Source organism: Nannobrachium achirus (assembly GCF_963921795.1).
Source record: "Nannobrachium achirus genome assembly, chromosome: 11".
NCBI classification, from domain to species: domain Eukaryota; kingdom Metazoa; phylum Chordata; class Actinopteri; order Myctophiformes; family Myctophidae; genus Nannobrachium; species Nannobrachium achirus.
In genome coordinates this window covers 16340348-16352553 of record NC_137820.1, presented here as the reverse complement: position 1 = coordinate 16352553, position 12206 = coordinate 16340348, and the positions used below count along the sequence as shown (strand labels likewise).

At 45.4% G+C, this 12206-nt stretch overlaps 1 protein-coding gene across 5 annotated transcripts in view; it reads left to right on the top strand.

Moving 5' to 3' along the window:
- shank3a (SH3 and multiple ankyrin repeat domains 3a) overlaps positions 1–12206 on the top strand; it is a 453580-nt gene that overhangs the window by 428153 nt on the left and 13221 nt on the right. For 2 of the 5 annotated variants that reach the window (XM_080737440.1, XM_080737439.1), the window contains exons 22-26: positions 1337–1464; positions 1694–1799; positions 2908–3257; positions 3670–3858; positions 4473–6568. In XM_080737440.1, the coding sequence (XP_080593566.1) occupies positions 1337–1464; positions 1694–1799; positions 2908–3257; positions 3670–3858; positions 4473–6568 (2869 nt within the window). Of the gene's footprint in view, positions 1–1336; positions 1465–1693; positions 1800–2907; positions 3258–3657; positions 3859–4472; positions 6569–7350; positions 7401–12206 lie in introns of all 5 variants that reach the window. The other 3 variants (XM_080737438.1, XM_080737437.1, XR_013962530.1) reach the window with 2 other exon arrangements.

Below are 12206 nucleotides of genomic sequence, written 5' to 3'. Positions count from 1 at the left end.
TCGTTCTAACTTTTCTTTTTCCTCAAAATTAACACATAACCTTTTTTCTGAGTGGTCTCTCTTGTTCAGCCTGTCCTTGTCATTTTCTCTTCCTGTTCTCTGTTCTCTGATGCTATCTGCTCCCTAACCAAGCTTCTGCTCGGAGGAGGAGAGGAGGTGAGTCTGAGGCAAGGAACCGTCACCTCTCTGGCGAGCGTCAAAGAGGTTACTATCCTCCAGCTTTGTTCATTTAAGCAGCGTTGATTAGAACAGAACACTGTTTACACTCAATCTCTCTCTTGTCTCTGCATCACTTTTTCTATTTTCTATCTCACTGTGTCAAACTCACTCACCTCCTTATTATAGCCGGGGACCCAGTCACCAAAATGGGAGGGGACCTGTGATTTTCTGCCGTACTTTTTATTTCTGTTTTATCTATTAGTTTGGTCATTACGGTCCACAGAATGAGAGGCCTGCTCTGCTGGAAACATTGCGAAAAAAGTTATGACCATTTGTATATTCACTGTCCCACTGACTCCACTAGAAATATTAAAAAAAGAAAACAAGTCTGCTTTAATTAGCATGTGAGGGGTCAAACTAGGGGTTCTTCATGATTCTGAGTCCATTGCAAGCATGTGTTTTGCATGAAAAACATTCCTTGGGCTAGATTTTGGCCACCCAAAACTGTGAAAAATTATGAGTCATCACTTTTTTTCCACTTTTCACAGTTTTTGGCTGCCGAAGGTTAACCCAAGGAATGTTTTTCATGCAAAACAAATACTTGCATTGGATTCAGAATCATGAAGAACCCCTAGTTTGACCCCTCACATGCTACTTAAAGCAGATCTTTTTTATTTTTTAAATATTTCTATTGGAGTCAATGGGACAGTGAATATACAAATGGCCATTTTCGCGATGTTTCCGGCAGAGCAGGCCTCTCATTCTGTGGACCTTAACGACCAAACTAATAGATAAAACAGAAATAAAAAGTACGGCAGAAAATCACAGGTCCTACCCTATTCCTTGAGCTTTTGGGCTTGTGGGTCCCCGGCTATTACCCTTTACTCTTCACCTCACACGATACAACATGTTACCTTATCAAGTTGAAGCCATTGTTCACCGATCAGCAACTTCTTCCTCTGCCACTTCATTGGTTATTTGTATTCCTTATTGATTTCCTTTTGATCTGTGTAATGATTGTTGATCGTTTGACTGTGTTGATCATCACACTGATATATCTGAATGTCTTGGAGTGGTCCCTGGCATGTTACATGTTGTCCGGTGGCTTATGCATCTTAATTTATTCTGCTAATGCTGTGACTTTGTATTCAGTCCTATCTTCCATCTCCTCCGACAGAGCGGCTAGATGAGATGCTGGCGTCCCAGGAACCCATGCTGCGTTCCCAGCCCACAGAGCCTGATTATAGAGCGGCTACTGTCAAACAACGGCCTACCAGCAGGAGAATAACGCCAGCCGAGATCAGTGTGAGCACACACACACACACACACACACACACACACACACACACACACACACACACACACACACACACACACACATATATATATTGGATTCATATATAGGCCTACTATACATAGACATATAGACACATACATTTTACTTTTGATAATATTGCATTAACTTTGTTACCTGAAATGCAACCTAACCAGTTGCACCTGTACATGTCGAATGTGTCTCTGTGTGGCGTGACAGTCGCTGTTTGAGAGACAGGGGATGACTCTGCATGGCGGACTCCACCCAGGCATGGAGAGAGGTCACATACATCTACCCAAAGGAATGTCCCGGACCAAGTCATTTGGTAAAACAACCGTTTAGGCACAGCAGTGTTGCATGTCTGCAACACCATTTGATGTGATTTGTATTGGAACGTCAGATTTCTTCATACTTTTGCCATATCACTCAGCCCTATTACCAATTCAGTGTCAGTCAATTCCCTACACAGCAAAGTAAAGTTAAATTAATGTAACTCATAGGAGGTCCACAACGTGCCAATGTGTCAAACTCTTTGATGTCTCCCCGTGCCCTCGACGTGTTCGACGCGTCGCGGGGGGTCTTACAGTAAACTGAAGTTCACTGTACGAGGCACCTGCCTGTGAAGGCCGGGAAATCCGTTCCCTCGTAGAGAGCAGTGTAATGCTGCTGCACAAAAGTGCACATCTCCTAATCTAACTTTTAAATCACGTTCATTGTTAAAACGCGGCCTTCTCTACCGGCCGTTACAAAAGCACTGATGCCCGTGATTGTTATTGTCCTGAGTGAAAGAAAATAATATCGCGAAAATAACCCGTACATACTCAGATTACATTTACTCTGGTTACTTTTTCCCTGTAGCTCCCAAACAAGGTAAAAAAAACGGGTTTCCATGGCAACTACCGGTTAAATCTTGAATAATCCTGGGCACCCGGTGTGTTAACAGTGAGGATTTTACTGTCTGACAATAAAGTGATTCTGACAACCCCTATGGTCTAGAGTCTACAGTATTTATAATCAAAGTTAATTAGATACGGAGGGAGTTTTTCAGAAAACTGTTAGGATTTAGACAAAGACATTTAATCGGCCTATATCAGTGGTTCTCAAACTTTGTCAAGGACCTCCAAAATGATATGTGTTTGACCGCGGACCCCCATCTCAAAATATTTTGTTCCAGGGACCCCCAGAAGCAAAGATTTGAGTTAAAAATGTTCACTCTGAATTTGGGTCCTGCCAAATGCTAGATGCAGAATAGATACGCGCGAAAACGGAGCAGTACCACTGGAAATCATGGGGTGGGGGGGAGAACTGTAGCCTCCACAATCACTGGAACTACATCTAATTATAGCGAGGCAGGAATACTTTAACCTTTTGGGGAGAGCTTGTTTTTTCCAGGGCATTGATTGACACATGCACGCTCTCTCTCTCCCCCTCAGGCGCCTCCGAGGAGGACCGCCTGTCCGCCCTGGCCGGCGAGCACCGCTTCCCCCGCAGCTCCTCCATGACTGACAGCCTCCGGGAGCACTCCCATCCCTCCCACTCCATCCCTCCGCCGCCGCAGACGGCGCCGCCCCCTCCCCCGTCCCCCCTCTACTACCTGGACACGGGCCCCCCGCCGGCCTTCTGCCCGCCCCCTCCTCCCCCCTCCAGGGCTCTGAGTCAGAGCCACGAGCACGTCCGCTCCAGCTTCAAGCCCTCGTCCCTGGACCTGCCGTACGAGGTGGCCCACCGGCAGGCCACGCACCTGGAGAGGCAGAAGAAGGCGCGCTCCATGATCATCCTGCAGGTAGGGCTGTCACGGTTATGACATTTTACATGACGATTCATTTTCACTCAAATAATTGCGATTAACGATTTGATTGTGTTTTTGTCTTTGACAATGACATTTCTGTTTGGCTTTTAGGCTTTGAAGTTGCACATGACAGATATGACACATAACCTAAATATACAAAGAAATTACTGACATATTTGACAACTTTATACTAGTTAAAAAAGAATAGCCGATCTACAAGCTCACAACGCGTCGCGATGCGTTGTGAGCTTGTAGATCTGCTATTTCCACTATTTTTGCCTTTTTTTAAATATATGAACATTTTTCAACATGGAAACGATTATGACAATTATGAAAAATAATCACGATTATGTCAAATAATCGCGATTAGACGATTATGTAATAATTGTGACAGCCCTACCTGCAGGACTCCTCCCACCTGCCCGTGGAGCCCACGGAGATACCCCGCCCGTCGGCCGCCACGCCGCCCGAAAGGATCAAGAGGAAGGGCCGGGTGATCGACAACCCCTACGCCAACGTGGGCCAGTTCAGCATCGGCCTGTACGCTCCGACTAAACCGCAGAGGAAGAAGAGTCCACTCGTCAAACAACTACAGGTGAGATTACATAGAGCAGGGGTCTTCAACGTTTTCAGGCCAAGGACCCCTTAGCTGAGAGAGAGAGATGAAGCAGGGACCCCCTCTACATATTGTATAAATGTGTGATGCATATTTTCATCGATTTCACAGATAGATTCATAGACTTGTTTGACAGCACTGTCATCAGTCTGTTGGATACGTGTTTTTAGTTAACTTGACCTTTCACTCTGTACTTGGTCTGCTCTTTTCCCCCTCTACACCAAACCTATTTGCCGAAAATGGCCAATCTACAAGCTCTCAACGCCTCGTGCTGCGAGGCGCTGAGAGCTTGTAGATCGGCTATTTTTGGCTTAAGTTCTCCTCAGAATAGGGATGCGAGGGTTCAAGTTGTTAAATTAAAAGAATTATCCTATCACAAGGATTTGGTGGCCCCCCTATAATAACTCTGAGGAACCCCTAGGGGTACCGGACCCCCTGTTGAAGACCCTTGACATAGAGGTTTGATGGACATAGTTTTATTACAATCTTTTATAATTACTGAATCTTTATAAGAATATGCCATTTCCGAGGTCAATTTCTAAGGTAGTTGTGCATGTTTCATTATTATTATTATTATTATTGTCTCTGTGCAGGTGGAGGATGCCCAGGAAAGGGCCAGCATCGCCTTAGCTGCTGCACACTCCCGGGAGAGCTCCCCCTCAGGACGACACCCATACCCCCACGGGCACACACACACCAGCCGTGCAGATTACTACCAGCAGCAGCTGATGGCTGAGCGGGAGCGCATGCGTGCCCAGGGCGAGGCTCTGCTCCAGGGCAAGGGCCCGTTCGCCGCTGCCATTGCCGGAGCCGTGAAGGACCGCGAGCGGCGTCTAGAAGAGCGGAGGAAATCCACTGTCTTCCTGTCCGTCGGGACCATGGAGGGGGCCGCCACCAGCCCCGAGGCCCCCTCTCTAACTCAGTCTCGCTCCATCGATGAACGGATGTTGACCCGCGAGCTGGGTCATCTGCCTCCTCCTGCCTTGGCCCTGAGCCCTTCACCTAGCGGAACCACCTTCATCCACCCGCTAACAGGCAAGCCCCTAGACCCCAACTCACCACTGGCTCTTGCGCTGGCCGCAAGGGAGAGGGCACTGACCTCTCAGAGCCAGTCCCCATCCAGTAGCCCAGAGCCTAGGACTAAACCGGAGCGGGCTGGCCCAGGCGGAATATTCATTGAACAGACCAAAGAGCTCCCCCGTTCTGCAACTCCCCCGTTCTCCCCCCACAGCGCCAAGGCAGTTGGGTACTCTCCCGGGGCAATGTTGACTCCTCAACCCACTAAACCCCTGTGGGCCATGTCACACTCGCCTGTAGTGCTGAGGCAGGAGATGGAGGGTAGAGCAGAGGAGAGAAAAGAGGAGAAGAAGAGCATGTTGATCAGTATTATGGATACATCGCAACAGAAGACAGCAGGGCTGATTATGGTCCACGCCACTAGTAACGGCCAGGCCGTAATAGCGGGCCCAGAACTGGAACAGACTCCTGCCTCTGCGGCAACTGAGCCAAGTAAACCTCCAAGCCCTCGGGCTAAATCCCCCAGTCCCACGGTCTCCCAGTCACAGCCCTCGCCCCAACTCCAGGTCCAGCCTCAAGGCCAGCGGCCCGCTAGTCCAGGCCAAGACAAGAGTCTGGTTCAGGGCAGTTCAGAGGAGGATGTGGATCCCTACACAGTGACCCTGCCCCCTGCCATGCTGTCCTCCAGCGACGAGGAAACAAGAGAAGAGCTGCGTAAGATCGGGGTGGTGCCCCCTCCAAATGAGTTTGCTAATGGGCTGTTGGCGCAGGCACAGGCACAGGCACAGGCTCAGGCAAAGGCACAGGAGACCCCCACATCCCCTACAAAACCCGCCACCACCCCGAGTACCCCCACTACACCCACGGTCCAAACCCCCTCCACCCCAACCACCCCGAGCCTGACCCCCACCCAGCCTCAGCCTCCCCAGCCCCCGCCCCCGCCCAGTGCAGCAGCCGTCTCAGGGAAGACCTCAGACCCTCTGGAGCCCCCATCGGTCGGGGAGTCCGGTTCGGCGGCCGACTCCGGCGTGGAGGAGGTAGACACGCGCAGCTCCAGCGAGCGAGACCACCACCTCGAGACCACCAGCACCATCTCCACGGTATCCAGCATGTCCACGCTGTCGTCGGAGAGCGGAGAGCCCGCCGACACGCACACCACGCACACCTCCTACGCAGACGGACAGACCTTCGTGCTCGACAAGCCGCCTGTGCCTCCCAAGCCCCGACTCAAGTCCCAGATAGGCGGCAGCAAAGGACCCGTCACCTTCAGGGACCCCCTGCTGAAGCAGAGCTCCGACAGCGAGCTCCTGTCGCAGCAGCAGGCCGCTGCCCTGGCCGCCGCGGCGGCCGGTGGGGCCAGTCTGGCCTTTGGCGCATCGGCATCGGTGTCCGGGCTGGCGCCTACCAGGCCACGCTACCTCTTCCAGCGGAGGTCGAAGCTGTGGGGGGACCCGGTGGAGCCCCGGGGGCCTGGGATAGGCCTGGGCGTTGGGAGTTTGGGGAACCTAGGTGGGCTGGGGTTGGGAGCGGACGAGGGAGGGAAACCGTCTGTTATGGGGGAGCTGAGTTCCAGGCTCCAGCAGCTAAATAAAGACTCCAGGTCACTGGGAGAGGATGAGCCACTGGGAGCCTCACTGGACCCCGGGAGGAAGTCGCCCGTGACAGGGGCCAGGTAAGAGGAAATATGAGCTGTGCTTCTGTTCAGTTTACCATGAGACACATAGTAAATGATGGCATCAGGGAGAATTATTTAAATTCACTTTCACTTCAAGGAGAGTGTCAACCAGAAGAATTGTATATTTGTCAGTACATCATTAACGTTTATTTCACATCTTTTCTAAATTTTTATTTGACTAAATTCTTACCCCTTTTTTTATATTAGCAAAGTATAACCATTCTTTGCATTTGTAAACCCACTGGCAGAGAGATTACAAACATAAATACTTGCTTTAATTTTTAAAGTCAATATTCTTTCTTGTGAAACAAAGTTACACTGAATATTTCCTGGGTCCAGGGATTTTCTTTTTTCTTTTTTTGCGTTTGGCGTAAAAATGCCTGATATGAACAGTGTGCATGACCTGCCTCTATTTCATTTTAAAGAGTGCTGATTAATCCATATGCCCTGCCCAGTCCGCTGTGACGGTAAGTAAAATGGAAGAAGACATTGCTAGCATTAACTTCCCTGGTGATGCTAGTTTCCCCCATTAAAGTAAATTAAAGTAAACCATACCCTCCCACCAGTCATGCAGTATGTAGCACATACTGTACAGTATGTGAAGACAATATGAGTGTGTGAGTTTATGAGGCACAACAACGAGTGAAGGACAACTTCACTGAGAATAAAGACCAGACAGAAACCAAGGTATCTATTGTGCCTCTGTTAATTCCCTTGCTTTTCTTTTGTTATTTTACTCAGTTTTTGAAAGTCCAATGAAGTTCTTTGTATTCCTACAGATGGGAAAAGGAAACCGAAGAGAGCAAACCTTAACTTTTTAGCCCCTAGGGTAAAGCAATGCTCATTTTTTATCTTTCTTTCCTTCTTTCTTTTCCTATCAAGTCTTTTTAGATTATATTGAAATGGGATAACCATTTTATAATTTATTCATAGTTTTTTTCCCTTTAATAACATTAGTTGTTACCTTGTTTGCATCTGAAATATTTCCTATGCATGGCGTTTTTTACGGTTACAGTGAATAAGATAAAAACAGGGGAAATAAAGGACTCACAGTACCCCACAATAGTCTTGTTCAAAGACATTTATTTGGAATCAATGTACAATCTCAAGTGTACACTGCTCCCGTTTCCATGGTTACTACAGCACCCCTGGGTGTCTTGGCTTTTAGTGCCCTCTGTTGTGTACAGCATTCCAGGAAATGGGCATCCAGTTGGGTGTATGTGCAGTGGTGGAAAAAGTACTCAAACCTTTTACGCAGGCAAAAGTATCAATACTGCAATGTAGCTTGTATAGCAGTGGTTCTCAACCTTTTCAGGCCGCGACCCCCAAAATAATCATATTTTAACTGGGGACCCCCTCCCCACCCTCACGAGCACTAAGAGTTGAGGCATTACATTTTGTATAACACGGTTCTATTTTCACAATTTCTGCCTCTAATATTTGACAATTTGGCCAATGTTTAATTTGTCATTTTAGAGGTATTAAAATCTCCTTAAATTGTCAATTTGGAAATGTGCAGATACCCTCTATACACTTAAACTTTATGTTGTTTTGTTTACTGTTGAGAGAGAAAACAATGTTGCATATTAAGTTAATCATCTGGGGACCCCCCCAAAATAATTTGGGGACCCCCCTGGGGGTCCCGCCCCACAGGTTGAGAACCACTGTTGTAGAGCAGCATCAATACATTTACGCAGCGCTCGTGTAGATCGTGCACACCGTTCCATGGATTGTGTATCACGTGTGTGCATATCATTCATCCGTTACAAAATGTAAGAGTGAAATCCATTGATCCGTCTCAGAACTACGAGCATCCATGTTTTCTCTGTAAACAAGTGAAAACCGGACGCGGATGTTGAGGACCTCTTAGTCCCAGACCGGAAGTGCTTTTTATAAGGTGAAATCGGTAATCAATCTACAATGTAACTACTAACTAAAGTTTTCAAATAATTGTAGTTGAGTAAATGTACATTATTTGAATCCAAGATGTAGTGGAGTAAAAGTATTAGAAATTGGAAATACTCGAGTAAGTACAAATACCTCAAAATTGAATTACAGTACTTGAGTAAATGTACTTGGTTACTTTCCACCACTGTGTATGTGTAACCATGTATGTGTAACCATGTATGTGTGCGAGTGCACTTTTTGAGAATCGAGTCATAATTGGTGCAAACAATGTAGCACAGTAGAGTAACGAAGTCATGACGTCACTCGCTCATCCCCCGGTTCACGGAAGTGATTTCTCTATGCAGAATAACACTGGGTCATCTTAAAATCATCTCATATAAGTACTGTATTGTGGTCCAAAAATAAACAAACTGTCTCTGCGATATTGTCGGGGAGGTGTCTCTGTATCGTTTATGATAGTCAGACACTCATATTTGATACAGTCTGTTTCTGGTGAAAATGTGATTAATTCGGCAACAGTAACATTAGCGTTTTCTCACCATCAGTTGATTCTTCATATCCGTATGAATCAAATCGCTGAGATCATTTCTTTATGTTTGGAACACAGTTCTTAAATGACGCGATATGAAAAAAGTCTATGGGAATTCAGAATGGGGGAGAAAAAAACTTGAACCAGGTAGGATGTGTAAATAACGTCAAACTTCGTTAATCTATTCCTGAAAGTCTCTTCTCATCTCTCTCACACACACTGTCTCACCGTTGGGTTCTAACCTGCTAGCTACCTCCTCCCACACACACCCCGTCTTACCCTAGCAAGTAGCAACTCTCCTTGTTCTAAGTAACCCCCGTACCCTTGTTCAAATAGTACACAGTGCATCCTTATATCAGCCTCAGCCGCTCTCCGCACTCATCACTGACACAAAGCCGATAAGGATAACAACTACAGTATGTTGTTTCCACCTTATCTCTTATCTCCCATCCTGCCAATGTCATAAGCGATAACGGCTCCACAAAGATGTAAGGATGTATTTGCCAAAATATTTGAACGGGACTAAAACTATGTAGTAGTGGTGTGCCATGTCAGCAATCATGCTCCTGTCATATACCATCTGATGGGCTGAGCGTGTAGCCAACATTCCCATATAACCTGGATGAACCTAGTGAACTGTTAACTCCCACCTAAATGTACCAACAAAATACTGTGAAAACCAATTAAAAAAATATATACTGTATATATGTATATATCGTCACTGTCGGGCAGAAACCTCATATCTCCAAGTTTCAAATTTGTATGTTGTTTCGTAAAGTAAGCCCCTGTTTCATCACACAAGACTATGGCGCAAAACTAGTGGAAATAGCAGATACACACCGCCTCGGCGTTGTGTGCTTGTAGATCGGCTATTTTCACTAGTTTCAATCATTTCTAAAATGAAATTTCCATCTTCTGATGTGAGCAGTGTTCTTGGATGTAAGTATTTGGTGTAGTGCTTTCTCCAAAAATGATAATCATTTGGTGTTTTGCATATTATCCGACATTTTTAAAACGTTAGACAGTGTCTGTCAAACAGTTATTTGTGGTTATTATTTAATTAGAAGAAACTCAAGCACCGTGCCTCATGTAAGTACTTGGGCACATTTGCTTGCATTTCTACAACTGTTTTAAATACAATCGCCTTTTTAAGGATGTTGTCGTTTTACCAAACATACTCTCCTACCCAAATAGATTATCTATGGTATCTATGGAATGAAAAAAAGCTTCCATAACTCACCTTAGCCCCCCTAAAGGATCTACATTATATGGAACTTGTTTTCTTTTTTATCATAAAGAACCAGTTATAGAACTAAATGTCAACTTTTGAGGGCCCATATAGAACCTTTTCATGTTCAACAGTTTTTTTTTCTCTCTCTCTCTCTCTCTTCTGTGCTGTTATGTAATAGTAGCTCAGTTTATTTCCCCATTAGGGGCAATCATTCTGGCTAGCCATCGTCAAATAAAAGGGAAAAACAGCGCCCTCTCTGTTTTGTTCCTTCTGCGCAGATAGTCTGTTCTTGAGAGACTACATTAGGGGTAAAATTTGTAGAGAATAGAGCATCGCAGTGAGGTGTCGGAAGTAAACTGCCCATTCATTTACCCCAAAGGGGATTTCATTATCAGCCATACAATCGTAACAATTCGATGAACACTTACCAGTAGGCTTGTGGTTGTAAAATGGTTTCTATATGCTCCTGTAGAACCCCAGAGTATGTATGCAATCACTCAGTTTTAGTAAAAACATGTTTTAATCAAGATCGCACGGAGAAGAACTGCATTACCCATACTGCTAAAAATGTACATCCGGTGAAATCGACGTCTGTGATTGGTCAAGCTTCTTCTTCTTTCATATATCTTGCGGTTACCGCGGAAGTAGCTTATTGCCCCCTGTCTTTCTGGCCGATTATTGCACTTCAGCAGAAATCCGTGAGCGACTCAGAGCGAGTGTCTTTCTTTTACAAATATGATGCACGTTAATGCATGTTAAAGATGACGATAAGAGCGTCCACAGAGATGAAAATCACTACATGTCAGGCCATATGCTGGCCTGGATAACTAAACTGAGCGTGATTTAAGGGATATATTTCAGGAAACGAAGTGTCAATCGCAATGAATTCTGGGAGTGTAGTTTCCGCAATTTTGAAAATAATGATGTACACAGTCTTGTACCCTGCCCTTTTTTCAGCTTTCTAATTAATCGTTGCATTCAATAATAATAATAATAATATTATCCTCACAAGCCAGGGTGGCTTTGTCAGAGGCTTAAAAGACGTTAAATAAATACTTTGATAATGTCTATGGAAGAAATGAATGGGGAAAACGCTTCCGACACCAGAGTGAAGACGGGGTGGGGCTTCAACTGTGATGCTCTACAAGGTTGATGAACGAATTGTGAAATGAGTGTTCATTATCAGAATGTGATTTCAAAAGGATCTCTAATAGGAAAAGCATCTCACTTTGTTTTGCACAGTTTCCATGCTCTTCTGCTGTTTCCTTTTCATCTTTTACTGTTATTCATGCTGAAAATGCTAGATGAGGTGGAAGCAAATTGGCTCTCACCCGGAAATCTTCTTTCACCTCACCAATTAACTTCACTGAGAGCAGATGAGAGCGATATTAAAAGATTCTAAAGATGTTACCTCTGCAACTATCTTGTCTTGTCCAGGATCAGAGACTATACAGCAGGGTTCCTCGATTAGTTTTCCCCAAGGGCTGAATCATGTCTAGGGTAACAAGCCAAGGGCCACAACATTGCAGGTGGCGACGGCGGTGTTCCCGCTACTCCAGAGACAGTTCAGATATTGTCGTTGTCGGGTGAAAATCTTGTATGTCCAAAACTTTTCGTTTTGCATTTATCATTTTAAAACGATTTATAGTGAAAACAGCCGATCTACAAGCACACAACGCCTCGCGGTGCGAGGCGTTGTGTGCTTGTAGATCTGCTGTTTTCACTACTTTTGTGCGACAGCCTCGTATGGCTTTACTTTGTGAAAGAACGTACACATTTTGAGATACATTTTGATGCGCTCTACCAAGGGCTGATGTTTCATAAGTTTGGATATGAAGCAAGTTTCCATATACAGATCAAAAGAACAACCTATTTCAAAGATGACAACTGATTTACCTGTTTCGTGAATGAAAATAATATCTGGAGCATTTGGAATATTACAATTTTGAGGTTTCCACCCAACAATT